We start from the raw sequence: 18,162 nt of genomic DNA, 5'->3' as shown, positions 1-18,162 counted from the left end.
TATTGCTTGGACAAAATGCTGCACATTTCTTTGTGAAATTGAAATATAACACTATAATAATATACTAATATAGCACTTGCGTATTATTGCTCTTTCTTTGGTTTTGATCGTTTCTATTGTCCTCATTTGGAAGTCCTCATTTGGAAGTCGCTAAATATAATGTAAATAACAAAACTAAATTGAAATGTTAAAACAAATCCCTACATAATAGTTGTAATAATAATCCATTTAATTAATTTTAAGTTGTAAATAAAACAAAGCAGGATTATTTTAGTATCTTTGAGATACTATTATAGTTTTTATTAATATATGTATTTTTATATTTTCTGTTTTAATTTTAATTAACGTTTTAGTAGTATTTGTTTTTGCTTGTTTGTATTTTTATAGTTTTCGTTTTGATTTCGGTGTAAGTTTTTTTTGTATTTAGTATGTTTATTGTTATTTATTTATTTATTATTTTTAGTATTTTATTTTAGTGCATCAAAATAGACCAAATAAAAATGAGAAATGTTGCAACTAGCGGAAATTAAATTAAAATAAATATATAAAGTTGATTTTTATTTCAAGTAACATGTTTTATGGTTTTAGTTGTAGTTAACATGAATAACCCTGAAACAAAGATTATTTTGGAGTACATTTTACAAAACAATACTATTTAATTTTTTTGTAATTCAAACTTTCAAGTTTAATTCCATGTGTTGCTTGCTATTTCTTTGTAACTGTTGGTGAAGTTTACTGTTTTGTTTTTTTTTCCCAGTGCAAAAAATTATACATCAGTTTCCATTTAGCATAGTACATTTTGCTCATTAATTCCCCCTTTTTTTATTGTAGTAATCTTTCGGAGAACAAGTTTTCTTCACTCTCGCAAGGAATTTTCGACAGCCTTGGCTCTCTGAAAATACTGTAAGTGTTTTGTTTTACTTTGCATCATTTGCACATAAAATTACAGTGGAAGCACAAATGGCCACCTAAAATAAAATGCAGATTGCTGTTTATTAAACTTTATTAATGTCTGTGTTTACACACTTCATATTCATTAACTTCATTAACACTCGAGATAAGGTTTTGAAACACTTGACATGTTTATGCTTGATAGGGGCCATCCAGAATTTACCCTCAGACCTGAATTTAATGCATCTGTTGACCCACACTCTGTCGAAAGGAATGTTCTTGTGATCTTATCATTGGCTCTGATGGAGTTTTTATGATTTTTGAACATGCTGTGTATATTTTTAGGGAGTTTGATAGCCCTTATCTTCTGTGCGACTGTAACCTGCGCTGGCTGGTGGTCTGGATCAAAGAGAAGGGGATCGGGGTGAAGGAGACTCGCTGCTCGTTCCCTCGCTCCCTACAGGGTCAGCTGATAACCTCGCTCAGGCCCGAAACACTCACCTGTGGTAAGAATACACACTCACTATCCACTGACTTCTGTTGTTTTATTCTGAAACTAAAGATATTTTCTAACCTTCACACAAATTATATTTTATTTTTATTTGTTTTCTCTTATTTTTCTGCTTTTGTTTTTTTGTCTTAAAATAGTTTTTTTGTATTTTATTTTCTTGTAAAGTCTAGAAGTTATTTAAATGTAAATTTAATGATAGCAATAATGTGTTTATATTTATTTAAACATATGAAATATATTTCTCATTATAATCAGTAAATATTCGTATTATTATTCCAATAATCAGTGTTTATTTATTGTTTGATTTTATTATTGTATTTATTTTAAATATTTTTAATTAGCTTTTTAAATTTTTGTATTTCTGATTATTTTAGGATTCATTTTATTTTGTGTATATATATATATATATATATATAAAATGTATTTTAGTATTTCTCATGTATTGTACATATATTTCTAAATATATGTATTAAGATTTGGTTCTAAAAATCAGTGTTATTTTAGTATTATTTATATTCAATTATGCTATTTCCTAATGTATTTTCAGTTTTCCTTTTAATGTTAGTTTAGGGTTTAGTAATTTTGTTGTGTGCTTATTTTATTTGTTTTTTAAAAATTTCTATTCAGCTTTATTAAAATGTTCTTTTCGTAAGATTTGCTTTATTTTCTTTTATAGATGTATTTTTATTTCATTTAGTTGCTAACGTAACATTTCTATTTATCTTTATTTCAAATCATGAAACCGTTTATAATAGTTTTAGTTTTGGTTAACATTAACAACACTGCATACATGCGCAAGTAGGTCAGGTTTTGCCTAAATTGTTAGCAAACAGAAACTAGATTAAAGGAGATAAGTGCCTTATTTTGTTCTATTTTAATGACATTGTGCAACATGTAGTCTGATAAGAGTAACCAGACCTTAGCTTTCCATGACCTGTGACACATTGCACATTAAATCTCTAATCTTTTACAGAAAAAGTACAGTTTCTAATAGTCTTAATATCTAAATGAGTGGAAAAGAATATATGATTGGTGATTGAAAAAAGCTCAAAACCATCGATTTCCTGTTCTTTTACTAATACAGACACGCTCTCCTGCACCAAAAGCAAAGTAATCCTGCTATAAAAGACCTTCAGCCTGGGTTCAGGCCTCCCGCTTATGTTGATTTTGGACTTTTGTAACCATAGCTTGTGCAAGAACTACAATGAAACTGCTCTCGGATCACTCATTAATATCAGCTTTTGCACATAGCAGTCATCTGTGGCTCACCACAGTGTTTTTCTTCCTCTCTCTTTTGATTTTCTCCCTTCTCTATTTTAGATGCTCCTCTAGAGCTACCCTCCTTCCAGATGACTCCGTCCCAGCATCAGATCGTCTTCCAGGGAGACAGCCTGCCGTTTCAGTGCATGGCCTCTTTCGTGGACGAGGACATGCAGGTTCTGTGGTATCAGGATGGGAAGATGGTGGAACCTGATGCCACTCAGGGCATCTACATAGAGAAAAGCATGGTGCAGAATTGCTCTTTAATAGCCAGGTAATAGAAGCCAGCTGTGAAGGAGATACCAAACCCAATACTGACTGCAGAATGGCTTTTCTGCACACTAGATATACATGAATCACACTATGAGCAGTGTTTGCCTTGGAGCGTGACGATACATATACCTGAAATATAAACTCACACTTGATCTACCAACATTGTGCTGGAAAATGCCAGAACTTAAAAAAAAAGCCATGTATTGTTCTAAAAGGAAATATATATACACACATGTATGTATGTATATATGTGTGTGTTTTGTAATGGTTTTACTTTTAGTTTCAAATAACAATAACACTGTGAAATACTAAAATCTGTATGCTAAATTCATAATCTTGACTTTTCTCCCAGAGCAACAGTTTTTGTCTCGTTTGATTTGTCCTCACACAGCGCCTTGACCATTTCCAACATCCAGCCGGGATTCACGGGGAACTGGGAGTGTCGCGTGCGCACCAGTCGAGGAAACAACACTAGGACGGTCCACATCGTGGTTCTGGAGAGCTCTGCCAAATACTGCTTGCCAGATCGGGTGTCGAACAACAAGGGAGACTACAGGTGAGTCCAGTGCACATCTGATCACATGATGCTGTTCACAGTCTGGAGTCGCTAAAACTTCAGTGTTTTTGAAAGTCTCTACTGCTCACTAAGGCTGTGTTTATTTGATCAAAAATGAAATATTATTACAATTTAAAATACTTTTTTATTATAATATAAATTTAAAAATGTAATTTATTCCTGTGAAGCAAAACTGAATTTTCAGCAACATTACTCCAGTCTTTAGTGTCGCATGATCCTTCAGAAATTATTCTGATATGTGACCCTGGAGCACAAAAGCAGTGTTAAGTCGCTGGGGTATATTTGTAGCAATAGCCAACAATACATTGTATGGGACAAAATTATCAATTTTTCTTTTACGCCACAAATCATTAGGACATTAAGTAAAGATCATGTTCCATGATATTTTGTAAATTTCCTACCGTAAATATATCAAAACTTAATTTTTGATTAGTAATATGCATTGCTAAGAACTTCATTTGGACAACTTTAAAGATGATTTTCTCAATATTTAGATTTTTTTGCACCCTCAGATTCCAGATTTTCAAATAGTTGTATCTCAGCCAGATATTGTCCGATCCTAACAAACCATACATCAATGAAAGCTTATTTATTCAGCTTTCAGATGATGTATAAATCTCAATTTCAAAAACATTTTTTATTACTGGTTTTGTGGTCCAGGGTCACATATGCTGATTTGCTGATTTTCTAGCATCAAATGTTTTCACTTTTGGTTAATTTTAGTGCATGCTTATTGAATAAAAGTAGTAATTCCTTTCAGAAAAATCTCTGTGATTCTAAACTTTGCTTTAGTAAAGGTGTTAAAAGTAAAACAAACAAAAAAACAGTATAAATATGATTAGCATAGATTTAGATCATTGAATCAGTTGCTTATACACTGCTGAAGAGATCAAAACAATCTATTTTTTAGCTCTTTGCTGCACTCTAGTGGTAACGGATCTAAGTGCTACATATTACAGCACAAGCTTAAACTTTCATTTATTTTTAGACTTTCTTTTTATTGCATATTCTGTTCAATCAAAACAAATATATTCCCATTTAAGGCTATTTATTTCTATGCAACATCACAGACAGATTGGTACTTCCTTTGTCGTGCATGAACATGTATTGATTGTGTCTGTATGCAGATGGCCTCGGACACTTGCTGGCATTACGGCGTACTTGCCCTGTAAACGGCAGGTGAGCGGATCTGGCATTTACTCGGGCAGCTCGGCGGAAGATCGACGTGCGTGGAGGCGATGTGGCCGCAGTGGACAGTGGGCAGAGGACGACTACTCGCGCTGTGAATATATGAAAGACGTCACGCGTGTGCTTTATATCATCAACCAGGTAGATAAGTGTAACTTTGCATTAGGCAAAGCAGTTGAGCCATGCAGTATTGTGTTTAATCCTCATCATGCACCTTTTTTAGTGGTTTTTGTCAGACATAATATTTGATTCTTCTTTGTCTGTTCTCATTTTTTTTTTTTTTTTTTTCCTCGTATGTCAGATGCCTCTGAATCTGACCAATGCGGTTCAGACGGCGCAGCAGCTGTTGGCTTACACCGCAGAGGCGCCCAACTTCTCTGACAAGGTGGATGTGATCTTTGTAGCCGAGATGAGTATATATAAATACACACACATTATACATTTCGAAAATATTTACATGTATATATTTATATTTATATAATTTATATTATATATAAATATATTTAATATACATGCATAACATATTTTTCTTAAATATATACATGCATGTGTATTTATATATACATGATAAATATACACAGTACACACATATATTACATAAAAACTTTTATTTTGGATGCGATTAATCAAGATTAATCGTTTGATATCACTAGAATTTAGGTTGCGTTGAATTGACAAAGAACAGGCCATTTAGCGCTCCAGCGTTTGCAGCATTGTTTTTTGATAACATTCACAATGTGCGTTCCTCCAGTGTGGGAAAGTCTGACGCATCCCACTAATCACGTTTTAGTTCTTCCGGAAAACATTAGTGCATTAGCATTTTTCTGAGTGTGATGTCAGTTTTAGTTGATTTCAGGAATGCAGTTTTGTAACTGCACTGAATGAGTATGCAGTGTGTTTGTGGGTATAATGTGGGCCTGGAGGGATCATCAGTGTTGTGGGGTGGGTGTGCATGTGTTGCATCGTCTCTAACTGCATTTCCTCTCTCAGCTGGGAGATGTGATGGTGGATATCTCCAGTAATCTGATGCTGGCTGATGAGCGAGTGTTATGGATGGCTCAGAGGGAGGCGCGAGCGTGCTCACGTATCGTTGAGTGCCTGCAGAGAATTGCCGCTCTCCGAATCAGTAATGGGGCTCTGGCCTATTCTACTGTGAGTACTGAGAGAATCATTTCAATTGTGCATTTTGACTCTGGTTTAAATAGTCTGTTCATGCTCTATTTTATTTTTTATTAATGTTTTTAATTAACTTTTATTTTTATGTTTTCAATTTAATTTGAGTTTAATTTCATGTTAATATTTAGTTTTACTTTCTTATTTCTATGAACAAAAATGTAAAAATGTTAAACCCTCCAGAATGCTTTGCCACTCGTGAATTTCATTGTAGATGAGATTTCTTTGCTTTTACAAATTAAGGGACAATCCAAAATTATTTCATTGATCACTTTGAGATTAGGTCTCTTGATATACATACCTATGCAAATATTTCAGTTTTGTGCATTCTAACAGCAATGATAAATATCTCTGAATCACTGGAAAAATTTTAATTTTTTACATTACTTTAATTGGAAACTTCAATTGGATTTCAGTACAGGGTTAGTATGTTTAGGTGAGATGTGTGCAGATTATAAAAATTTTCAGCAGTTGAACAGTTTATATAACTTACTTAAACTGAAAAAAGTGTCTTTATGTTGAACCCTTTATATTTTAAACCATTTTCAAACTCAAAATATTGGTTACACTACTTGTGCAATTATGGCTGCAATTATGTGATCAAAAATAAAGTGTAAACAGTAATATTGTGAAAGTTTTTGCGGTTTTGAAAAGCTATTTCATATATGAATATATTTTAAAATGTAATTTATTGCTGTGATCAAAGCTGAATTTTCAGCATCATTACTCCAGTCTTCAGTGTCACATGATCCTTCAGAAATCATAATAATATGCTGATTTACTGCTCAAGAAACATTTCTGGTTATTATGAATGCTGAAGACAGTTGTGCTGCTTCATATTTATGTGGTAACCGTGATCCATTTTAAATGTATTTTAAATAGAAATCTTGTACCCACTTTATATCAAGTGTCTTTAATTACTATGTACCGACATTGAAATTAAATATAAAAAATACCTGGATGTAATTGCATCTGTAATTTATTTCTGTATTCACATGTTTTAAACCAACTTCTAGCCCTTAAACCTAACCAAATCACCAAACCTGTCACTAACCTCAACCAGATCCCACCTCAATCACAGCAAAAGTGTTTTGCAATACAACATGACCAATATAAGTACATTCTACGTAGCACATAGTGAAAGACGCCTAATATAAAGTGGGAACAAAATCTTTTGTAACATTATAAATGCTGTCATTTTTCACCAATTTAATGCATCCTCGCTGATTAAAAGTGTAGATTGTTATGGAGTAGTCTTTAAAGGAGACCTGGTGTTCACAATCATTCAGTAACATGTGCATGATATTGTAATCATTCTTCTTTCCTCTCATCTGTATCACCAGAACTCTCACAACATTGCTCTGGAGTCTCATGCCATCAAGGCCAGCAGCTTCAATGGAATGACCTGCACTCTTGTAGCACATAGTGAAAGACGCCTAATATAAAGTGGGAACAAAATCTTTTGTAACATTATAAATGCTGTCACTTTTCACCAATTTAATGCATCCTCGCTGATTAAAAGTGTAGATTGTTATGGAGTAGTTTTTAAAGGAGACCTGGTGTTCACAATCATTCAGTAACATGTGCATGATATTGTAATCATTCTTCTTTCCTCTCATCTGTTTCACCAGAACTCTCACAACATTGCTCTGGAGGCTCATGCCATCAAGGCCAGCAGCTTCAATGGAATGACCTGCACTCTGTTCCAGAAGCTCTCACCGGAGCGCACACCCGTGGCCCATTTCTCTCCCAGAGACCCCGACATCAACCCGGAGCGCCAGCTCAGCTTCAAATGCAACGTGACCAGCAACCTGTCTGCACTTGCTCTCAAAGTAAGCATTTCGTCTCGGGTACTTCCGGCTAGGGTTGTGACGGTGAGGACATTTTCCCACCGGTTAATCGACGTGTGACAGCACCGGTAATACTGGTATCACCGTGTCTTTTCCTTGCTTTCCTTCGCTTATAAATAGCTTGTAAATCAGACATCGCTGCAAAAGAAGCACTCAAACTGAATATTTCCGAGTGTCAAATTCCTTTTTGTGATGTCAAACCTGTGATAAACTCTTATATGAATGACATGTGGCAGATGGAATGGGATAAATGTCATGAAAATAAGCTATTTGAAACATCCTAGTTTTAAAGGCACAATATGTAATTTTTCGCCACTGGAGGGCGCGTATTCAAAATAAAAAAAAGTGACTGAGTGTGGAATCATGGGAGTTGTGGTCTTCATCCCCACAGCCGATGCAATCCGACGGGACTCGGGCAGAAATCATGTTCATGGATGAGCTAATGATTTATTAACGTAGTAGAATGAAGCAGGGTGAGGCTGAAAGCCGTCGAAGTGAAACGAGGCCGCTGAACGAGCGCGACACACGGCTCGAAAGCAGCTGAGCTTTTATTATGCCACAGTCGACCGCTTCCGCTGCTTCCGGTCGTGCGTATGTGGGGTAAAGCAGCGCTGTTTTATCATACTAGATACATTTGAAAGTTCTGTGCGGTCGTCACCGGTCTATTAAAACACACAACATATTAAAGCGTCTTTGGTGTTTCCATGTTTTCTACAAAACAAAAATCGAGGGGTTATGACGTCATTGGCAGGCGACACAAGGACACTATGGACACGCTCCGTGTCACGAGTTAAACTTGCTTATTTCTCTGGATTTTAACATTCTTCGAAACATTTGGGATAATGCAAGTCAGCAAAATATATAACACTGTTCTAGTGGTTATTTTAATAAAAAAATCTTACATATTGTGATTTTAAATCTAGGTATGTCCAAGTTATTTGTACAAGGTGTCTTTTAGGTCATACAATACTTATACGTGGATATTTATTAAAAGGTTTAGTTACTTGCCAAACTAAAATGACTGTGAAGCATATTTTATTGGATTGTACTGTTTTTAATGTAAATAGGCAACGGTTTTATTCAGAGGTTTGTTTAACTGATTTTTTAAAAAATGTATCACCTGAATGTTTTTTTTATAATTTTTGTCTAGTGTAGGTTTGAAATGTCTTTTTTTTTAATTGTATACCTTGTATAATTTTTTCAGAGATCGCCATGAAAATAGCCTTGATGCTGGCATGGTGTTAAAAAGAGAATAAATAGATTTAAATAGCTTGTAAATGTGGCGTGCGTATATTACTTTCACTTTCAAATTAGCGTCAATTCGGCGTCAAAATACAACGCCAAACTTACTTTAAATCATAGAACCTATTTATAAATCATAGAACTATTATTAACAAAACGAATAAAAATACACCATGCTATAGGCTAGGCCTAATATAAAATAACAAATAACTTAAGTTTAAATAGGTCTACAAAACTGAAAACAAGTAAACACCGTGGAACCAAATAAATAAGAAACGTAGAACGTTTATTAGCAAAACGAGTAAGAAAGCTTGGAGGCGCGGCATACACCTTGATGGCAAATTAAAATAAATAAATTAAAGTTCAAATAAAGTAAAAATCAGCGAACACTGTGAAACCAATTAAATAAGAAACGAGTGTTTAAAAAAACTTCCGAAATCATCTTGGATAAACGGCAAAAGTTAACAGGCTTTTCAAAATTCAATATACTGCCAAACAGGCGCTTTTGCATTTCGTTTCGAAACTAATTCATTCGCTATCGTCTCGTCCGTCTCACCTCACTCTCCTCACGTGATAAATTAAATCTTGATGTCGTTCGGCATGCTGCAATGAGCAGCCGCGTTCAGTTTTTAATCGCAGTGTCTGTTTTCTAAATGAACTAACTTATTTTTATTACTATGAAAAATCAAAACGATGCGGCGGTGGGCAAGTGACAGCTTCGGTATCACCGTCAACTCCGTCTATCGCAGCAAGCTTTCCTATATGTATACGGTTGATTTGTCATAGCCTATAAGGCGAGCGCTTCTTCAAAGCGAGAACTCCAATAAAGCTGTGGAAGCAGGAATATATCCATCATGTTCTGACAGTAACGTTATTGCATCTCCACTTCTGCAGAACACTATCGTGGAGGCGTCTCTCCAGCTTCCCCCGTCGCTCTTCTCGTCTCTGGGAAGCTCAGGTCAGGCTGATGAAGCCATTTATAAGCTACACCTGCTGGCCTTCCGCAACGGCAAACTCTTTCCTCCGACGGGCAACTCCACCCTCCTGAGCGACGGCAGTAAGAGGAGGAGTGTGGTCACACCTGTGATCCTCACAAAGATCGGTAAGAACACACTCAACACCTCGGGCGAGATCAGACACTCCTCATTGTTGGTGTTATGCAATATTTCTACCTTGCTAGAAAGCAAAAGAAAATACAATGGTCAAAGATACAGACAAATCAAGCACTACAGTAACACTATTATACTGAAGTCACATGGTCTCGGTTATTATAGTTAACTAAAACTACAACTGCTTAAAATAAAATAAACGGAATCAAAATAAAATATAAAAAACGTAAACTGGTTTTATTTCAGCTAGTTACCAAGGCAAATAAAAGAATGATTTAAAAATGTTAACACTTTATTTTAAGGACCAATTCTCACTATTAACTATTTGCTTATTAGCATACATATTACTAGCATATTGGCTGCTTATTAAAACTTATAAAGCACCTATTAATGCCTTATTCTGCATATTTTAGATCCCTTAATTCTACCCCACACCTAAACTTAACCAACTACCTTACTAACTATTAATATTTGGCAAATTAGTAGTTCACTGAGGCAAAAGTCCAAAGTGTGTCCCAAAAAAATAATTAAAACATGCAGAGTTTACAATAAGGTTCCATTAGTTAACATGAACTAACAATGAAAAATCATTGTAAAGCATTTATTAATCTAAGTTAATATTAATTTCAGCCTTTACTAATACATTATTAAAATCCAAAGTTGTACCTGTTAATATTAATTAATTAATTAATTAATGGACATAAGCTAGCATGAACTAACAATGGTTTTGTTACGCACTTTATTCCACAGATTTCTCTTTGTTCTTATTTGATTTTGATAGTTGATCAACAAAATTATGTATCAAAATTAAGATACAAATTATACAAAACGAAATTCGTTCAAAAAAGAGATTTTCCACAAACTAAACGTATGAAGTGGTCAAAAATTGTGTGACCCACTCCATTTCTCCCGGCGTATTGCCGTTCAATTCATTACCACGCACTTTATGACGTTCACAAATTACACAAACTTCTTTCATAATTAACAGATTAAACTGAAACAAAACACAAACAAGTAATATTTAAACATAAATATAAAATTTATTTTCTTAAATGGCTACAACAGTTAATGTAAATTAATGCATTAACGTAAGCTAATGGACATATATCGAAAAACTATATAGATCTATAAAAAAACTAATGAATTGACAAAAAAAAAAGTATGACAAAATTACTAAAAGTGAAAACAGAACATTTAAAAATCAAATCTAATTTAAAACACAAACTATATTAGTGTATCAGTGATAAGTAACACTCATACAGAAGTATAACTTACAGTAGGTAATAAAAGTTTAATTATGCCTTGTAAGTTTTTAAATAAAACAAAAAAGTGCTACCGCAAATACAATTATTTTTTTTTTCTAGAAAATGTTGCACCAGGTCAGAATTGCATAGAAGAAAAAAAACACATGACTGCACTGGAAAAACTTTTTTTTTTAATGCGTTTACTTTTTGATTTCACATATAATTACAAAGAAACTGCAAATGATACACCGAATTAAACATGCCATTTTGAAATGGAAAGAGTGAAATGATATTTTCTGGTAAAACATACTCTAGTATTCTTTGAAAAATGTATTTTTACAGTGTGCTTTTATTTTCTTCTTTTGTGATGTGATCTTTACTGTACAGCAGCACTATTATAATACATCCCACCCCCATGTTGGCTTCAAGCAGGTAAAGAGGCATCGTGTCACGAACAGAGCAATAATGCTGCTGGAGAGCAGCTGAAGTGTGAGGGGGCGGCAAACTACAGCACAGGGAGCTGCTAGGAAAAACTGATTGATTTCAACGAGAGGCCTAAGCGGAGAAGAAAGAGATTGCAATTCCATGAAAAAGCTGCAGAGTTTAGAAGAATCTGATATGGATCATATTGTCTCAATACAAGCGATGCACATGGATTTAATATGTGTACTTCCTAACTAAACGCTTAGTTGGCTAGTCAGCGATGAACTGTGTTTTTATCATACACTCTTAAGAACAATGGTTTGAAAAGGAGTTATGCCATAGAACAATTTTTGTTCCCCAAAAACCTTTCAGTGAACAGTTCTTAAAAGAACCATTTTTTCTTAGTTTGAAGAATATTTTAATAATCTAAAGAACATTTTCCACTAGAAAGAACCTCCTGTGGATGGAAGGGTTCCATGTATGCTAAAGGTTCCTCATGGAACCATAAATTCATTAGTGATATAAGAGTGGACATTTTCATTTAAAAAAATGTATAATTTCAAATGTGTAAAAACACAACTTTTACTCAAGTAAAATAAAATATTTAAAAAGTAACATAAATGGCAAACGTTCATAGCAATTTTGTAAATCTATATAAAATGTAAAGCAAATATGACAAGCTCTTAATAAAATTAATTTTAGAAATGTTTTGTTAATTGAAATGCATATAATTAGAAATGTTGCATTGACAGCTACAGAAATAAAAGTGAAGTGCTAAAATTTCTAAAACTAAAATAAAACAAATTAAAGCTAAATAGGATAAAACTAACAGATTATAAAAGCATTATATAATCAATCATAGCAATCATAGCAAAATTGTTAAAAATAATAATAATTACTATTAGATGGAAAACCTAAACAAAAATTATAGTAGTCGACATTTGAAGTAGATCAAAAATGTTGATCCTTAAAAATAAAAAATCTTAAGAACAATGGTTTGAAAAGGAGTTATGCCATAGAACAATTTTTGTTCCCCAAAAACCTTTCAATGAACAGTTTTTTAAAAGAACCATTTTTTCTTAGTTTTTAATCAGCTAAAAACCTTTTCCACTAGAAAGAACCTCCTGTAGAATGGAAAGGTTCCACGGATGCTAAAGGTTCCTCATGGAACCATAAATGTTTATAATAACCTTTATTTTTAAGAGTGTCCCATCAAAGATGGTCCACAACCAGAACTGTTGTGTTTTGTAACACAGACTGATTACGCATCCATTCTGCTGTTGTTTAGAGGGCTTCCCGCTGAAGAACCTGCAGAGTCCAGTGAACGCGACCCTGCGGCGCTTCCTGCACGGCTCAGACGCTGTGCCCTCCTTCTGGAACTTCAGTCTGCTGGGTGGACAGGGCGGCTGGCAGAGCGACGGCTGCCGGATCCTCCATCAGGACGACAACTTCACCACAATGTCCTGCCATTCACTGAACAACTACGCTTTACTGATGGTGAGAGAGACCAAAGAGGCGTACATTTCAGCCTGTTCTTCATAACAAACTATTGTAGGGCTTTCGAATACTTGGCACACATGTTGCTTGTAGTACTTTTATAGTGCTATTTGTTTTTTTTTTTGTTTTGTTTTTAAAGTCTATGGAAAGAGTCTGAATATTTTGCTGGACAATTCATTTTGTGGTCCATGGTGAGAGGAAGATCATAGTGGTCATTAGTGATAATTAGTGGAAATTTGGATTAAAAAAAAATATATATATATATATGTGTATGTATATATAATTTCAAATGTGTAAAAAAAATGAAATAAAGCACAAACTGAAGTAAAATAAAACATGTAAAAGTAATGTAAATGGCAAACGATCATATAATTTTTAAAAAAAAATTTGTATATATATATATATATATAAAATGTAAAGAAAATATGACAAGCTCTAATCAAATTATTTAAAAAATGTTTTGTTCATTGAAATAATGCATATAATTAAAAATGTTGCATTGACAACTTTGGAAATAAAAGTAAAGTGCTAAAATTTCTAAAACTAAAATTAAATAAGTTAAGGCTAAATAGGAAAAGAGTAATTTAAAGTTATAAAATATTAGAAATGCTGCCTTGAAGTATCACTAAAATCACTAAAACTGAAATAAAAATAAAGCTAAATAGAAATAGTAAGAACAAAACAAAACTAATAAAAATGACAAAAGCTCATAGCAACTTGCTGAAACTTACACTACATTTAACTTGTAAACTGAAAACATCCAAATAAAAGTATAATAATTCAAAATATGAATAAATACTATGATAGTATATAATACTAAAATAACACGGCTGAGCAGTATTTACTGTACGTGTAAATGCATTACATGATAGAGTCCATGTGTGAAATACTGTTGAAATATGATGCTGCTGTGTGACTCTGATAAGCAGCCAGAAGTAACAATAAGGATAATGTAATTACTTGTTATTTCAAGAGGTTTTTTGTAGTGCTGGATTGATCTGCAGTGCAATTTTCCTTCATGGTTGATGTGTACCGTGAGCCTTTGACCTGTTTGTAATTAGATCTTTTTTCACACATCCTCAACAAGAAAAAAAAATGGAAATGCATTTGCAAATATAATCGGCTGAAATCCTCTTGTCTAACAGGATATAAACAAGACCGGGAATGACGCGTATAGCTTCGAACCTCTTCAGCCTGTTATCTACGCCACAGCCATCGTCCTGCTGCTCTGCCTGCTGTCAGTCATAGTCAGCTACATCTACCACCACAAGTAAGTGCTGGAACTTGTGATGAAAAATGCAGTTTATTTTTAAAGGGACAGTTCACCAAAAAATGAAAATTGGTTTGTCTGCTAGTTTACTCGCTCTCAGTAAGACGCAAGTATTTTTTTTCTTTAGTAAAAAACTAAAGAAGATTTCTAGCTGAAACCGTGGTCCTTGGTGATTCATAAATGCAAGTCAATGGCTACCGTCATTTTGAGAGCCAAAAAAAACCCCACAGCAGCTGAAAAAAAATGAATACCCGTGGCTCCTGACGATATATTGGGTTCTTATGAAGCAAAACAATTGGTTTTGCAAGAAACTGAATATTATTTACAACATTATTACCAGTAATGCAGTAGCAGGTTTTTATTAGTGTTAAGTAAAATATTCACATTACAAATCATTATTGGGTGCTTTAATAATGTAACTGCCTATAGGTGACGTCATATGTAAATGAACAGGTGAATTGGTTATTTGAAGCCGTTCATTGCAACGAACTGTCCAAAAGATTCATTTTGCGGAAAAGACTTCCCCATTTGTCTGAAGCTATGGATAGCTATACATCTAATAATTAGGGATGCACCGAAATGAAAATTCTTCACCGTTGCATAAATTAAATAGCCAAAATGTGCTTTTTACTGTTTTGTCTTGCTTTTCAAAGAAAAAAATAATTTACAAAACAACCATTTAAAAATATTTACTTAACACAGAACATTTTTTAGCATTCTAGCAGACATTATACCAATAAAACACATTGGTTAGTAAAAATCATATTTTTTGGCCATTTTTTAGACCCCCTTCTTGAATCAGGCATGTATTTTTGCCTTACAAATAAATGCAGCCTTGCTGAGCAGAAGATACTTTTAAATCATTAGAAAATATTATAGATCCTAGTCTGAACACTGTGTAAATGTTACAATAAATGAGCTGTTGTAATTATTATTTTCATTTTGTATTTTATTTTACAGTGCAACAGTAAAATTACAATAATAACATTTATTACTGTTGGTGGAGTTCTTGCTTTTTCTCAACTTTTATTTAGGCAGAAACCCGCAGGAAGACCTCAGTGCTTCTTTTTATTGACAAATGACTCCAGTGTTGCCAATTTAGCGACTTTTCAGACCCCTTGGCGACTTTTCTTCCAAAAAAGCGACTAGCGACTTGGACAAATCTTAGCGAGTCTCTGTGATCACTGGTACTGACGCAACGGCGTGAGCTCAGCGCGCACACACCTCTCTCTCTGCGTCTGCTCTGTTCAGCGAGCGGCTGAGAGGAGCAGCGCCTTCAGTTCAAATAGATATTATGTTGCTTCTCTAATTTTACATGCACATATAGCCGAAATCACAGCACAGGAATTGTCTGTGTCTTGTCTTTTCTTATGTGCGTTTCATTTCATCAGACGATGGCTCAAATATAAAGCAGGAGTTTTGTGCAGATTAACGTCTTGGAAGGGAGAGCTGGTTATGGAGTCTTAAAGGGCCGCATTTCAGTCACTATTTCATATTAATTCTGTTGTCGGACAACAGAAACGGTAATATATATATAAATGAAAACAGTTTTATTGAGAATTTGGCTGCATTGAAATACAGTATGTGAGCACAGAGAGACAAACAAATGTAAAAGGCAACAGACGCGATGACGTCATGAATATGCTAATTAGCGTATGACGTCATCTGGCGACATTTAGCGACTTTTCAAACTGGCTTTAGCTACTTTCTATTGAAAGAAGTTGGCAACACTGAATGACTCATTACGAATTTGGAAAGACATTTGTTGCACGTATCGCATTGTCACATGCCTTGTAAAAATTCATAAAAATGTTACTGAGCAGCTGACGAGTAGCACGGTTTCAGTGCAGATTTTCCTCTCGCTTTGGACTTTGAATCCTACCGCCGTGAGCTCGTGCAGCGCTGTATTAGAAAACATAACATTCTGCAGTTTATTTAATTGTTTAAAGGCATTTCGCGATTTTAATCATCATACAGTAACCAGCAACAACCACCCTTCCTCTTCTCATCGAAGACATGAGATGCAGTTCTAAACAGTCTCTCGCTGTCGGTGCTTGTAATGATTTTTGCGTCTTTCTCGGACCGCTGTTTCCACACTGCCGTCATGTTTGCTGCATTAGCGCGCGCCTCTATTTGATCGCGTCACGTCATTGTTCGGTACAATTTATTCGGTCTTTTCACTTATTTATTTTGCGAACACCGAAAGAGCTTTTTTTTTTTTGCTATTTTCGGACGAATAATTTCGGTTGCCGAACATTCGGTGCATCCTTACTAATAATGTTGTAAATAATATTAAGTTTCTTGCACAGATCGATCGTTTTGATTCACAAGACCTTAAAAGAGTAGTCAACATTTGAGGTGGATCAAAAAGTTGTCCAAAGACAAGAACGCGTTTTAGGACAACTTTGGTTTTGATCCAATGTTTACTAGTGTATATCGTCAGGAGCCACGGGTATTAATTTTGTGTTGCCTGCTTTTTGACTGCCAAAGTGACGGTAGCCATTGACTTGCATTTTATGAATCACTAAGGACCACGATTTCAGTTAAAAAAAAAAAAATTTACTGAAGAAAAAAAGAGTCACCTAATGTACATCTTGGATGACCTGAGGGTGAGTAAATGAACTGAAAATTGTCATTTTTGGGTGAGCTATCCCTTTAAGTTGTGAACATGCTGGTTTTAATGCGATATTTCATGTGTTCGCAGGTCAGTGCGTGTGAGTAAGAAGTGCTGGCACATGCTGGTTAACCTGTGCTCACATATTCTTCTCACCTGTGCTGTGTTTGTGGGCGGCATCAACCAAACGTACAGTGCAAGCGTTTGTCAAGCGGTATGTGCATGCTTTTCTGTGTATATACAGAGTTTGGGTGACTATATTTATATAAATGTTTCTCAGTTCTTAGGTAGAACTGCAGTACTGCTGTCAAGTTAACATGACTATTTTGAGAATATTAGCATATTTGTTGTCCCTCTTATGTTTTCTAATGTCATGTCCTGAAGGTGGGGATTGTGTTGCATTACTCTACACTGGCTACAGCATTGTGGTCCGGCGTAACGGCACGCAACATCTACAAACAGGTGACGCGGAAGGCCAAACGCTACGAGGAGCTGGACGAGCCTCCGCCTCCACCCAGACCTATGCTGAGGTAATGAATGAGAAGGAGAAAAATATTGTGCAAAAATGAACAAATGTACAAATAAGTAAAATAGAACATATTATAGCAATAAATGATTAATCATTTGTATGAATAATATGTGAATCTGTATATATCGGTATTTATATGATCGATATGTGAGCAAGCACACATGCTGTGATCTATTTTATGGACCATTAATTTGACACTTGAATTGCTCAAAAGGCAAGACTGTGGGTTTTAAATTAATTTCTCCTGCTGACCACTTGGTGTCAGTAAATATGCAACAGAAACAGGGCTGTTTTTGGTAAATTCTCCATGAATTTTAGAATGATGTGCCTTATAGGAATAGTTCACCTAAAAATACAATTCTGTCGTTTACTCACCCTCATGTCATCCCAAAACTGACGGTTTTCTTCTGTGGAACACAAAAAAAGATTTTGGTAACCAAAGAGTTTTAGTGAGTTTCACTTTCTATTCTATTTTAATAGAATATCTTTATCTATTCATCTTCTTTTTTTT

General features: G+C 34.5%; 1 protein-coding gene across 1 annotated transcript in view; it reads left to right on the top strand.

Moving 5' to 3' along the window:
* Window positions 1–18,162, top strand: part of adgra3 (adhesion G protein-coupled receptor A3) — a 57,274-nt gene that overhangs the window by 33,431 nt on the left and 5,681 nt on the right. The window contains exons 5-18 of the mRNA XM_016293195.1: window positions 832–903; window positions 1,237–1,397; window positions 2,723–2,936; window positions 3,327–3,491; window positions 4,640–4,841; window positions 5,002–5,129; window positions 5,675–5,852; window positions 7,505–7,705; window positions 9,860–10,067; window positions 13,030–13,238; window positions 14,384–14,508; window positions 17,213–17,336; window positions 17,507–17,652; window positions 17,866–17,873. Of these exons, the coding sequence (XP_016148681.1) occupies window positions 832–903; window positions 1,237–1,397; window positions 2,723–2,936; window positions 3,327–3,491; window positions 4,640–4,841; window positions 5,002–5,129; window positions 5,675–5,852; window positions 7,505–7,705; window positions 9,860–10,067; window positions 13,030–13,238; window positions 14,384–14,508; window positions 17,213–17,336; window positions 17,507–17,652; window positions 17,866–17,873 (2,141 nt within the window). The remainder of the gene's footprint in view (window positions 1–831; window positions 904–1,236; window positions 1,398–2,722; window positions 2,937–3,326; window positions 3,492–4,639; window positions 4,842–5,001; window positions 5,130–5,674; window positions 5,853–7,504; window positions 7,706–9,859; window positions 10,068–13,029; window positions 13,239–14,383; window positions 14,509–17,212; window positions 17,337–17,506; window positions 17,653–17,865; window positions 17,874–18,162) is intronic.

The sequence above is a fragment of the Sinocyclocheilus grahami genome, unplaced genomic scaffold (genome assembly GCF_001515645.1).
Source record: "Sinocyclocheilus grahami isolate Dianchi unplaced genomic scaffold, SAMN03320097.WGS_v1.1 scaffold300.1, whole genome shotgun sequence".
Classification (NCBI taxonomy): Eukaryota; Metazoa; Chordata; class Actinopteri; order Cypriniformes; family Cyprinidae; genus Sinocyclocheilus; species Sinocyclocheilus grahami.
Note: the sequence above shows the minus strand (reverse complement) of the source record. Positions and strands in the feature narration are given on the sequence as shown.